Below are 14,410 nucleotides of genomic sequence, written 5' to 3'. Positions count from 1 at the left end.
TATTCATTATTAATGTCCTCATATATTGAACTTCCCGCAACTCACATTTTGGTTTTAAGCCCTCATTAAAAACATGTATATATTCCATAGGGCTTGTTTGGAACAGCTACTTTAGTAATGTTTTAATTTTTTAATTAAAATATGAGATAAAAAAAAATTAGCGGGTGTGTTCAGTTTGTGTTTTGAAATAAATTTTCAAAAAAAAAAATTGGGAAGGGAGTTTAGAATTTTTTTTGATTTGTTTGGTTGTATATTCTGAAAATAGTTTAGAAGTTTGAATAATTTGATATTTTGTTATAATTGAGTAGATATGTGTGAGAGAAAAAGTGTTTGAAAATTAGAAAGGAGAGAAAAAAAATGATTGATTTATGTGTAGGAGAAAGAAAGTAATTTTAGAAAAAAATTTCAAAAATTTAGAAAAATTTTCTCAAAAATTATATCTTGAAATAGAAACCTAACAAATCCATATGTTTAGAAGGAATTTTAAATTTTTTACAAAAAGATATGTAAAAAGTAAAATGAAAAAGAATGTTTAACTTTTTTATATAATTTGTTAGTTTTTTAATTTTTTTAATAAATTTTTAACTTTTAAATTAAAATATTAAATTGTCAAACGAAACTTAAATGAATATGAAAAATCAGAATTCAATGTACAATTTTGAAATGTATTCTAAAAACAAACGCAAATAGATAGTTAAAGATTGTAACCGCGGAAAACCAATCACGTAATTAAAAAAATTATGAATAAAACATGACTCACAAGCATGCCGACTCAAATTTGTCTAAAGTGTCTATTTGAGAAAGTGCTGCTATTAGTTCTCTATAAATTATTTTAAATTTTTTAAATTTTAATTTTTTTATTATAATAATAAATTCAAATAAAATTATTATAAAGGACATCATTAATTTTGAGACACCCTATCTCACAATTAAACTAACACACCCAATACATCATGAATTAAGGTTTATGAGAGCACCTACCTCCGTTACCACCAGTTCATCTTTCCAAATCCCACCTTCAAAACCTACCCACTCTCAAAACCTAGAAAATCCTTTGGAGCAATATTCCGGTGGTAACGGTGGCACCTATTTAATTACTTACATTTTTTCGGCTATGACAATGAATTGATATTTTTTCTGGCAACCACAACTCTATAGGATAAGAGGACTACAACAATAAAAGTTTAGAGGAGGTTCATAACTTTGATGTTGTTCTTAGCTCAGAGGAGATTGACCTTGTAAGGGGTAAGTTTCTTGAAAAAAAATAGCAAAAATAATAAAATATGTTCGTTATTTTTTCGAGACTGAACTCTTAAACATATAATTGAAATTCGAGAAGACAGGCCCGAACATTATTTATTAGTTTGGGAACCGGTAACCAAACATTGATTTTGAACTTTTTGTGATGTGGGATGAGTCTAGAATGAAGAAAACTCGAAAAGCTGAACCGTTTTAAGAATTGGGAATCTGAAATTTTAATCTCCGAGAAGTGATTGTATGATAGGTTAAGATAAGTAAGGTTGGTGACAACCATAGACAAGTTTTGTATTGGAACATTCCCTGAAAGATTATTGTGGCTCAAATCAAGAGTTTGGACTTGAGAACAATGAAAAATATCATATGGGAAGTTGGTTAAATCGGCAGAGACAGTATTCTGCTTCTTCTTCTTCTTCTTCTTCTTCGTGCGTTTTAAAAAGATTAAGACTTTTCTTCTTCTTAGTGGATTTTGTTAGGATTTTTTGGAAGTGAGATTTTTTTGGGGTGTAGGGTGTGCATTCAATGGGTGGAATGTTTAATGATAATTTTGGTATTATTTGGATGGAGAAAAGAAATTTTAAGGATTTCAAAATTTATAAGTAAGGGTCTAAAATAATTTATAGAACGCTAATAACACCACTCATTTGAGAATCCAAACAAGATATGCCACCATTGAAACCTTGGGGGATGTTGTTGTATCATCAACATTAGATTTTTTTTTGCTTTACAAATCAATCTATTACCGTAATATTATTATATATTAATTTGTCAAATTACATGTAAAATTAAGAGATATATGGTGAATTGACCAAGGGATTCATTTTGTAACTCTCTTAATAATGTTACACAATTTTACTTAAGTAATTTTCTTTCTTTTTTTTAATTTTGATGGTTTCATTTAACACCTCTCAAACAACAAGCCTGTCATTAAAAGGGTAATTTCATTCATATTGTTTCACTTGTATTATTTGTATTTAATTAGTCATCAAAAATTTCTTGGATTTTTCTGTTGTTCTAAATTAAAATTTGTAGAAACAAAGATAGCAATGTTCATATCAATAAATACATGTGAAACTCATGCCTTTCTGTCTAATATTAAGAAAATCAAATAAAAAATGAATTAATGAATAACATTTTTCAGTTGTGTAAATCAAAGCTAAAGCGCGTGGGGTTTAAAGGATTCGAAAGTGCTAACAAAGATAGGATAACTGATAAATTGTCTTCAAAAACCTGAGATGGTGATTCAATTCAAGACATTTTGAATTATGGGTCGATTGGTAAAGGGGAAAGTGATCGAATTTCTTTTTGGACCTTCAATTTAAAACGAAAAAACAGTTATTGCCAGTTGACATAGTGATTTTGACCTTTGCCAACACCACGTACAATATTGGTTTATGAACATCACCAGCCTACCCCATGGTTTGAGGGCTGGTTTCAACTCATCGTCCCAAAGTGGTCTTTTTAATGGAAACCAAGAATAAGTCAGTGACACTGGAGAGGATTCGGAGACGCCTCCACTTTACAAATCATTGTTATGTCGAACCGGAAGGTCTTTCAGGAGGGTTAACTCTTTAGTGGATCGATGATTTTTAGCTGGAAGTTAGGCACAAATCAAGAAACATGATTAGAGCAGTGATTACTACTTCTAATTTTTCATCTAGCTGGGCTATCTCGTTTGTGTATACTCCTCCGCAAAGGTCACTCCACAAAAACTTCTGGGTTCAGTTTAAACAGATGGCTCTAGCTAACAACTATCCATGGATTTGCATTGGTGATTTTAATGAGATTGGTCTGATTGGGGAGAAAGAATGGGGAACCGAATGCCGTATGACCCAACTTCAATTTTTCCATGAACTTTTATCTGACCGTGCTCTTTTGGATTTGGAATTTAAGAGCTGCCCTTTCACTTGGTCGAATAATCAGAAAGGGGTTGATAATGTGAGAGAAAGATTAGATCGGGCTGTTGCGAATGTAGAATGTAGAACTCTTTTTCCTTGCGCCCAAGTGTTTCATGAGCTTCAAATTGGTTCTGCTCATTGTCCTGTAGTGCTTAATTGTTGTGTTCCTCTTAAAAGGGCTCCCAGAATTTTTAAGTTTGAGACAATGTGGTCCACTAGCCCATTATATGAAGAAGTGATTCGTTCCAAGTGGGATAAACCTCATATAGGGTCCCCTATGTACCAACTGCTCCAGAAGCTTAAACTATGCAGGGAAAGTCTTAAAGCTTGGAGTAAAAAACACTTTGGCAATAATCAAATCCAAATTTCTCGCCTAAAGTCAGAATTGGAAACTCTTTAAGCACAACCGTTTTCGGATGACAATTTGAGGAATCAGTTACATGTAAAAGCTGATCTTGAACTGTCTCTTGCGAGGGAGGAAATGTTCCATCACCAACGATCCAACTACGTTGGCTAAATTTTGGGGATAAAAACACTAACTTTTTTCATGCATCTATGATTCAACGAAGGCAGTGGAATTAGATTCTTCAACCTCAAACAGAGGATGGGACTAGCTTTCTTCAGACACTGAGATTAATCATCATATGTATGGTTTTTTCATCAATCTGTTCACTAGTGTTGGCCAGAGAGATTTTAGGGAGGCCTTATCGGTGGTTGAGCCATTAATTCCGGATGTCATGAATTGCCAATTGACTGCCCCAATCTGTGATGAAGAAGTAAAAGGGGCAGTTTTTCAGCTTGGACCCTTAAAATCGCCCGGGCCAGATGGTTTTCCAGGTTTTTTCTATCAGACATATTGGGACACTGTGGGTGGTCAGGTGTGCAAATCGGTGAAAAGTTTCTTTTTGGGAGGTCATTTGCTCAAGGAACTAAATCAAACAAACTTAGTCCTTCTACCTAAAGTTGCTAACCCGGTAAAATTGTCTCAATTTCGCCCTATTAGTTTGTGTAACTTTAACTTGAAGATCATTACAAAAATCCTGGCTAATAGACTGAAATTTTTTTTGAAGGGTCTTATCTCTCCAAACCAATCTGCTTTTGTTCCCGGATGCTTGATTCAAGATAATATCATTGTAGCCCATGAGGCTTTTCATTTTTTGAAGCTAAAGAAGAAAGGGTCGCTAGGGCACATGGTCGTTAAACTTGATTTCAACAAAGCCTATGACCGTGTTGAATGGGATTTCCTGTCAGCCCTCTTGCAGAAGATGGGATTTCACTCTATTTGGATCCGTTGGGTTATGGAATGTGTGACTATAGTCACTTTCTCAATTTTTGCAAATGGAGAAAAGCGGGCATCTATAGTTCCAACTTGTGGGCTACGTCAATGTGATCCTTTGTCCCCGTACATGTTTATTTTGGTAGCAGATGTGCTCTCTAAACTGTTAAATCGAAGTCTTCGTAATAACCTGTTTTTCGGTTTTAAGATAGCTAGGCACTGTCCCACCTTGTCCCATCTTCTTTTTGCGGATGACGTGCTCCTTTTTCTCAAAGCAGATGTAGATGAATGTAATCATGTGCTAGATATTCTAAAGATCTATTGTGAAGCCTCGGGTCAGTTGGTAAATTTTGAGAAATCTAGTGTCCAATTTTCAGCCAATACTCCTGTAACTGTTAGCTCCTCTATCTGCACCACGGCTGGCCTAAGTGTGTCTCGTCCTAATTCGAAGTACTTAGGTTTACCATCTTTTTGGGGGCGATCTAAAGCGGAAGCCTAAGAGTTTCTTATTGAGCGGATCCTATCCAAACTGTAAGGTTGGAAACAAAATTTGTTGTCTCAAGCTGGGAAGGGGGTCCTGATTAAGGCAGTGGTTCAGGCCATCCCATCTTATGCCATGGCGTGCTTTGCCTTTCCTAAAAAATTTTGTGACAAGCTTAATTCTTACATTCGAAATTTTTGGTGGAGAGGAGATCCAGAAGGGAAAGGGATTAATTGGTTGAGTTAGGGTCATATGACTTTGCCAAAGCATCAAAGAGGCATGGGTTTTAGAGACCTTAATTCTTTCAATTTGGCTCTTTTAGCTCGGCAAGTTTGGCGATTATTGAAGTATCCAAGCTCGTTTTGTGCCCGCATGTTGAAAGCAATTTATTTCCTCAATACTTCCTTCATGCACACTGCCAGAGGAAGGAGAGCGTCGTGGGCTTGGGCAAGTCTTATTCAGGGCCGTCAATTGCTTCAAGAAGGTGTTCATTGGCAAGTAAATGATGGAGCTACAATCAATTTCTGGGATGACAAATGGATTCTAGCCATCCCTAGGTTCAAAGTTCTTTCATCGAAACCTGCGGAGTCTGGGATTCAAGATGTTTAGGATGTCATTGATGCTGTGAGACCATGAAATATCCTCTCACATGGATTGTTGGTGAGATTCAACGAAGAGATGAACTTGATCCTGGTATACCTGCAAAGACGAGCATGATCGGCGCCAACCAACTGGGGTTGCCAGCCGGAGGTACTCCGATGGTGAAGTCAGTTACCATGAATAAAGAATCAAGAAAAGTAAATAGTGTTTGTGTGCTACCTGGAGCAGAGAGAGATCATACCTGTATATTATGAGGTCCCTTCCTTTTATAGACGGGGGTGGGCCGAATAAGCCTAATAGTTGGGCCCTTGGCAAGCCTTGATTGGGTTAGCTTAATAAGTTGATATATATTATTTTCCGGCTCCCACAGATGCCCACTCAAGGAGCTGGAGGATTGAATCTTTGGCAAATTTGGTGTCTGAAGCCGAAGTTGAAGCTATTAGTTTAATCTCAATTGCTATGGAAAACACGGCTGACTCCCTTGTTTGGCACTTTGAGTCCAAAGGCGAGTATTTGGTGCGATCGGGTTATTCTACAGCTTTGACTAAGGTGAGCAGGGGTAATTCTTTCCCTCATTCTACCTCTTTCCAGCCTCCTAAAAAATTTTGGAAGTTGCTGTGGGCTTTAAAGATTCCTCCCAAACTCAAACATTTTTGGTGGCGGGTGTGCAACAATGGGCTCGCTACTAAAGATAATTTGTATAGGAGGCGTTGTGCTACTTCGGATCTATGTCCGGTTTGCCAGGAGTTTAGGAAACTATTGAACATCTTCTTTTTGGATGTGACTGGGTTCGAGCGGTTTGGTTTGGTTGTGATCTCAGGTTCCCTGTAGATGGAGATCCTAGCTGCTCGATTTTACGTTGGTCTTGTAATCTGTTAGAGAAACTTCATTCAGATCATGAGTGGGCAAATCTTCTTATCTTTGTTGTATGGATTGGGTGGTATATTTGGAAAGACCGGAACAACTTGGTTTTCAACCATCATTCTATAGAGCCCTCCTCGACGTTATATCGAGCTCGAGTGGCGAAGGAGGAGTTCGACTCAGCCACTGCTTCTGAGGCCATGAGGCAACACCAAAGTTTGCTGGATTGCCTTCCAAGGGTGGCTGACTGGCAAGCCCCCAACACCGGGTCCTTCAAAATAAACTGTGATGTGGCTATCAAAAAGGGTTCTCATTTGGCTTCAACTGCGGTTCTTCTGCGAGATGCAAGGGGTAAATTGATTGATGGACATATGCGAAGCTGGAGGGTCACTTCATCTTTGCAAGGCGAAGCTTTAGCTTGCAGGAGTGCATGTCAATTAGCGGTTGCATGTAACCTCAACTCGGTAGAGATCAAAGGGGACAACAAAGATGTTATTCGCTTGTGTGTTTCCGAAGATGCCCTGCTGTGGGAGTGTGGAGCTATATTCAAGGACATTAAGAGATTGGCGACTCAGGGGCACTTCTCCTTTCATTGGAGTCCTAGAATAGCCAAGAAAGCTGCGCATTAGGTGGCCCAAGCTTCCCCTCATGGTCGTCGCCCTCTTAATTGGGTTAGACATCCACCAGCTGACTTGGAGTTCTTGCTTTTCTCTTCTTTGTGTTGTTATGTTTCTTACTTTCTTTGTTCAACAAAAAAAAAAAAAAAAAAAAAAAACTTTTTTTTTTTTGGGGGCAAGGGGGTCTTGGTTAAGTTTTTCAACCAACTAATTTGATTTATTAAAAACTTTTTCATATTCGAACCCAACTTATTAAACATGTATGCAATATAAAAAAAATATTAAATTATTCAAGTTTAACTTGATAATTAAATCTTATTTTAAATTGGCTAGAAAAATAAATATTTTAAAATTCATTGAAAAAGTTTAATTATTAGCAACTTACTACTCATCTCTACTCATAAATCACCACCCTAATTTTAAAATTGTATTTGAATCATAAATTTAGATAAAGATTCAAAAATAAAAATAAAATCTAATTTATATTTCATTCACATTGTTCTTTTATTTTATTTTTTCTCTATCCAAATTCAAAATTGAAACATATCGTTAATATCTATAAATATATTTGTTAATATCTGGTAGAACTATGCACAGAGGAAAAATATTTATTCACCAAAAATAATATTATTAATTTTAAATTTACAATATATATTTTATTTTTTTAAGGTATTCATCAATTTGGTGTTTTGTTTTTTTTTTAATTTCAACAATGTTTATGATTACATGAATTGCATCGTATGGCATCATCATCACATGTGGTGGTGGCAGTGTCAGGTGGTGGAATCACTGCCTGCCATGTAGCAGAGAGCATATGTTACGGTGTACCACACCACTCCAATCCAATGTTCAATGTCAAGAAGCACAAGACCACCCAGTCAGCTGCCCTGCAAAAACCTACTCCTCTTCCAATTCCGAAATGTAATAATGCTTGAAATCATTAAAAATGATATTTTAAAAGCACCATTAATACTGTGATAGTAAACGAAATATGTTTTTATTATTATTATTATTCAAAATACTTATCAATTTATTAGTGATGTTTTAAAACACCACTTTTAATAAAATGTGTCATTACTGTTTCCAAATGCCAATGAATGAATCAACACAAGCCATTTTAATTGTCTACCCAATAATTCATTAGTATTGTTCTAACTGTGAACCAATCAACGTGTTTGGTTCCCATTTTTTAAACTCATTTTTTTTAAAAAAAAATTAGAATTTTTGTTTGGTTAAATTCAAAAATCAATAAAAGTTTTCAATTTTTTTTTTGGGATGCACACTTGGAAAGTAGAGATGTGACTTGATGTGACTTTTTTTTTTGTTTTCTTTCTATTTTTTTTATGTGATTTGTTCTCTTTTATTTTGCTTTGTTTTTTTTTTTATTTTATTTTTAAAAATATTTTTTTGATATTGCTGAATGGTTCCAGTAAGTTGATCGAAAGTCTAATGCGACGGGATTTTAAATTCGGAAATGAGCCGTAACTCGAATCTAATAGCTCGAATTGACTCGAAAAAGAGAGAGAAGAGAGGAGGAAGAAGCAGAGGAGAAAAAGGGAGAGAGGATCGTCGCTGCTCGCCTCGCCACCGCTACTGCCACCGTCGTCGCCGATCGTCGCAGCACCAGCGATCGCCGGCTCTGCCTCGCCTCCGCCTCCCGGCCCCCGCTTCCAGCCCCAAATGTTGAGCCCCCTCCAGTCCCTCATCCTCCTCCCCCTCCAATCCCTTCTCCTTCCTCCTTCCTCCTCCTCCCCTCCTCCCTCCCCTGCTTCTGGTTCTGCTTCACCTTCATCTCAAAAACGAGGCCGTTTTTGAATTCGAGCCATTTCGAGCCGCTCGGTTTCGAGCTACCTATCACTGCCGTTTTAAATTTTACGTTGACTCAATATTCAATGTGAAGGGATTTTAAATTTAAAAACAAAATAAAATTCAAAAATATTTTGTATTTAATGTTGTAAAAGATTGTAAGTTGGTTACTTTTTTTTTTCATTCTAATTTGTGATTAAATTACGTATTTTGTGATTGACATCACGAAATTTTATAATAAAGTTACAAATTTAATGGTAGGTATGGGCGCATACGAAATTAATTTTTGATACATATACAATATATATATATACATAAAACAAATATGAGAATACTTTTGATGTGGCAATAATTTTTTTTAAATTTATTGCCGAATAGATCATTTAGGTTGCTCTCTCTCTCTCTATGTGTTGTGGGAAATTTGAATTTCTTTGGAATAGTCAAATTTTTGGAAACCAAACACATATCTAATTTCAAAATATAATTTTCAAATCACTTTTTTTAAAAATAACTCAAAAAGTTAAAATCAAATATATTGAATTTTTTAATTTTTATTTTCTTTTTAGGGTGGGAGGAATGGGCTGGTTGAAAACTAATTAAATAGATTATAATTGCTATGACAATGTAGTGTTCATCACGTGATTTTCTTCCTACGTGATTGTGGTGTCTAATGTGTTTTGTCTAATGTGTTTTGCATAATAATATGAGAGTGATAATAACCAATAGTTAGTGTTTTAGGTAATAGTATGAGTAATAATTAATAATTAGTATAAGGTACAATATGAATCCGAATTTCATCCAATTATATTAGATTCAATAAGAGTTGTTTCACATCTGAACTTAATTTATACGAATATTTTCATTAGTTAATGTGAATGTATTAAAAAAATAATAACAATAATAAGCACAAGAAGAAGAAGAAGGAGGATGAGAAAATAGAGAATGATTGGTAATGATAATGTTGGAAGTTAGAGTACAAAACCCACATGTCCAGCTATAACCCACTCCTCCTCATTAGTCTCTGAATTAATTGAGAGGGCAGACGGACCCCCATGACCTACGACCCATTGTATGACTCTATGACAAGGTCGGTGGTTGGGTGTTAAGGATCACACCACACAAGGATGCAACCTCCCATCCACCATAACAACAACAAAATAATAATACTCATAAGTGAGTGATGAATTCACCCATCATCACAGCCCACAAGGTTCAAAAACCCCAGAAACTGAAACAGCCCTCCCTCGCACGACAACTTATTTGGCGGCCTAAGTGCCTCAACTGTGATGTGATTGATGGAGTTATTTGACAATTTTAGAGGACAGTGCCTCAAATGGGCTGGGATTCATAGTGGATAAAATTCTCAATTTTATGCTGAGTGATTAAAACAAATATGATAATTTCCAATAGATCAAGGTATAACCATGTGATGTCCTGAAAATATTTTTTTTCCTAAGAGAGTATTTCCCAAAAATATTTGATGGTGTTGAGTTTAATTTTTATTGATTAGAAGAATGGATCAAGCCACATTTTTTTTAACATAAAAAAATGACATTACGTGGAGATATCATAGCATCCGTGAACCCCAATTTTAGAATAATCAATTGCCGGCCAGATTTAATCTAACTCAAAAGAAGGAACTTACCAGCAAAACAAGAAAAAAATACACCAACTGGAGACAAAATCACAATTGGAGTATAACATAATTAGTTTCACTGTTTTGAAAAATTGGCCGCTAGTTACGAGAATCAAGCCTGCCTGAACTGTACCAAAGAAATGCAATTTTTATTATAAAAAATCAAATTACGGTCGACAACAAGGTAAAGAAGTCAATTTTTATTATAAAAAATCAAATTATTTGTCAAGAATTAAAAAAATTAAATATCATATTAATTTTTTAATATTCACAAAAAATAAATTCAAATGCATTAATTAAAAAAATTAGAAAAAAAAAATCAAAAAACAAAGAATCACTAAAAAAACCAACTGCAAAAACTCATGAGAAGTGTTCTGATAATAGACTATTTTACATAAAAAAAAATAACTATAAAAAATTTAATTTTTTATTTTATTTTTTGCACGTCTCGTATAAAAAATAAAAAATTCAACAAAAATAATTATTTCCGAAAACAATTCTTTTAATATCACAATAATATAGATGGATGGTGTGAAACCTCACCAAATAACTACTATTACAAGAGAGGAGAGGAGGAAGTGATGGACAGGACAGCAGTGTTTAGTACTCTTTCGTCATCTTCAACTCCTAATGAACACTTCTTCCCTTTAAAGGCAAGTGATATAAACAAACAAATTTACAAAAATGATCACCTTTCTTAACTTAGATTAAATACTAATGGATAGGGTTTAATATCCAAATTAAGTAATACCTACCTACGGCCCACCAAATGCGTTCTGAAAATATATTTAAAACCAATAAACATCTTTCAAACTTTCATTTAACTTTATATATAATTCATTATATTTACAAAAAGTAATATTACACTTATTATATACTTATATTATATTTTATTATCTTACATTGTACTTGAAAAATTATTAAATAATCTTAAAATATCATATAACATTATCTTCGGACAACAATATATTCCATAATTACTAATTACTAGCTAATTATCGAAGTACTTTAGCTTAAGAGGAATATGTGTAAAAGGGTTATATCAACGACTAAAAATTCAAAAAAATAAGGACTTCGATAAAAAAAAAAAAAAAAAAAGGACTAAAAATTCAAATGGGTTCCAAAATTTCAAAAGGATACACAAATTGTGACTAACCAACTAAAACATAGATCACATTCAAAGTAGAATCAATAAGAAAGGGACAATGATACTTACAGCTCAAGATTAAACTAGCAAGTAAATATATCCAAATCATAGAAACTTTTGCATTAAAATCTATATACTTCTTTGCAAAATAAAACAAAAAAAGTCTGTGTTAAGCAGGTAAAAAGATGCTCTATCATATGCATCTCTCTCTCTCCTCTCTCCCTCTCTCCATTCCAGGAAGGAAACACGGTTTCAGAAAAGAGAACTCAATAATTATACACTGAAAAATGGAGACAGAGAGAGTTCACTTTAGGACTAGGAAATGAAACTGAATGAATAAACCAATTAAAGTTCCAAAAAGAGAGAAACAATAGCAGCATAAAAACTTAATTTTTCTTTTTTATATAAAAAATAAATAAATAAATAAACAGAAGGAGAAGAATTAATGAGTATTAAAGATAAAGAGAAAAGTTAGGGATCATTAAAAAAAATTTATGAAAATGATAATGAATAATTTATGATTTTTGAATTACTTGATTAGTGTGTTTTAGTAATTCAAAAATCATAAAATTTTCATGATTATTTTCATGAAAATTTTTTCATGATACCTACCATTGTTATAAAGATAATTAGGAAGATTAAAAGCAATGCAGCAACATAAGATGAAACATTAACAAAGTAAAATTCCCTGCAGAAGAGAGTTATCCTCAACAATGTGATCACTTCACTAGTCATTAATTAATTAAACAAGATTTAAAAACAAAAAACAAAAACAAAAGAGCAACTAATAAGACCAGTTGTTCTCTTAGTCTCTCTTTCTCTCTCTCACTATCTAATAATGGAGTAGTACTTATTTGTCCATAATTAAAGATTAAGAAGAAGAAGAAGACCCATTAGTCGCGACAACATGTGCACTTACACTATCATTGTTTTGGTGTTGATTGCTCAGATTTTGGTGGTGGTGGTGGTGGTGGTTGTTATTGCTGTTATTTTCATGGTTGTCAAGACTATTTCCGCTACCATTTCCATTACCGTTACCGTTGTTGTGCTTCCCAAAAGTGTTTTTATTGTTGTGCATCCAGACTTTGAACACACCTCTGTCGACCCCAACGTCGCTGCAGAACTCGTTGATCAACTCTTCGTCTCTCTTCTGCATCTTCCACCCAACTCTCTCTGCCAATTCGTGCATCCTCTCCTTCTGATCCTGCGTGAATTTTGTTCTGAATCGCTTCCTCCCACTGGAATTCGCTGCTGTCGTGCCGGCCGTGGGGGCCATTGATGGGTTGTTTTCTGGCGGTGGGCCCGGCAAGCTTGCGCTGAGGGCGAGGAGCATGTGGGGTGCGGATGGGTAGTAGGAGGAAGAGATCGGCGGCGGAGATGCTGAATTTGGGCTGCTGTGGCCGCCGTGTGGGTGTGGTGCTGGTGGTGGAGGAAGTGGGTGGTGGCGGTGGTGGGGCTGGTACTCGATGACGTGTTGGGCGGCGGTGCTGGTAGGCGCTGGGAGCGGTTCTTCGGGGTCACGACGGTGGAAGTTGCGGTGGCAGCCACAAGCGGCGCATTTTAGAGAGGTGGGGTCGGTGGGGCTCGATGTGGGAGAAGGCATGAACTCGCCGCAGCCATCGACGGCGTGGCCTCCGAGGCTGGCCGCGTGGTTCTTGAGACACTCCTTGTAAGTGACCACCACAGGTGGGGCACTCAGGTGGTGGTGGTGGTGGTGGTGGCGGTGGTGGTGGCGCTTGAGTACGCCGTTGGTGAAAGATAAGGGTTTGCTGGGTTGGATCCGAGTCGGTGCTTCGGTTTCAGCTTCTGGGGTTTTAACACTGGCTGTGGCGGTGGCGGTGGCGGTGGCGGTGGCTATGTCCATGGATGAAACATCAACCGTGATGAGGCTTTTTAAGTGTTGATGATTAGATTTAGGGTTAGAGTTTTGCAGAAAATTGAGATACCTTTAACCATAGATGAGAAAAATTGGAAGAAGATGAGCTTAGCAAGAGAGAGAGAGAGAGAGAGAGAGAGAGAAATGGGAGAAGAAGATGAAAGTTGTTTTTGGTGATGATGATGATGATGAGTAGTGATGACTGATCTGGGTTATGTGGTTGTCCTTCTTAACCATTTCCTTGTTATTTATTTAACTCGGGTTCGGGTTCTAATATCTGGTTAACTTTATGCCCCTCACTATATTGAGATTATTTGGCGGTTTATATTTATTTATTTTATGTTTTAAATATTTTATAAAAATTAAATTTCTCAATTTTGATAAATATTAAAATTATGTCACCACGTGAGTTTCTTACACGACCTCCACATAATTTTTATTGGAAAATATTATAAATCTTAAATAATTTATTAAATTTCTCATATGAATGTGAGATCTATACAAACTTACATATGTATATTTAATAAAGAAAAATGCTAGGCATCATGAAAAATACTTCATAAAAATTATCATAAACGAATCTCCATCCTTATATTATACTTTGTAACTTATTGTATATCTAATCTAAGGGTCAAAAATCTTTTACGATCATTTTTATAAAATATTTTTCGTGATAATTAATTAAAATTCCTAGCATTACTCGATTTTTACCCTCTGGATGTAATGTCATGTGTGTAATAAATAGGCCCATCTACTGGAGCAAGGATCCTCTAAAGTGATTTTTCCCTAAAATTTCCTAGAGTTCTACATTGTGTGGTTGAGATTTACTAGCAAGTCACATCAATTTTTCTGATGTGACTTGCCAGTAAATCTCAACCACACAATCTAGCACTCTAGGAAACTTTAGAGAAATTTCACTCTAGAGGATCCTTGGTGCATCTACTGGTTCATTATA

General features: G+C 35.3%; 2 protein-coding genes across 2 annotated transcripts; one reads left to right on the top strand and one right to left on the bottom strand.

The window, feature by feature from the left end:
* The first annotated feature begins 2,991 nt into the window (after window positions 1-2,991).
* Window positions 2,992-3,555, top strand: LOC145822859 (uncharacterized). Its single transcript, XM_082921220.1, has one exon. The coding sequence runs from the start codon at window positions 2,992-2,994 to the stop codon at window positions 3,553-3,555; it is 564 nt and encodes a 187-aa protein (XP_082777346.1).
* Window positions 3,556-12,280: 8,725 nt separating this feature from the next.
* Window positions 12,281-13,713, bottom strand: LOC114301992 (zinc-finger homeodomain protein 8). Its single transcript, XM_082899445.1, has one exon. The coding sequence runs from the start codon at window positions 13,441-13,443 to the stop codon at window positions 12,451-12,453; it is 993 nt and encodes a 330-aa protein (XP_082755571.1). The 5' UTR covers window positions 13,444-13,713; the 3' UTR covers window positions 12,281-12,450.
* Window positions 13,714-14,410: the final 697 nt, after the last annotated feature.

The sequence above is a fragment of the Camellia sinensis genome, chromosome 1 (genome assembly GCF_055761805.1).
Source record: "Camellia sinensis isolate YWXY chromosome 1, ASM5576180v1, whole genome shotgun sequence".
NCBI classification, from domain to species: Eukaryota; Viridiplantae; Streptophyta; class Magnoliopsida; order Ericales; family Theaceae; genus Camellia; species Camellia sinensis.
This window is presented reverse-complemented; position numbering and strand designations above follow the sequence as displayed.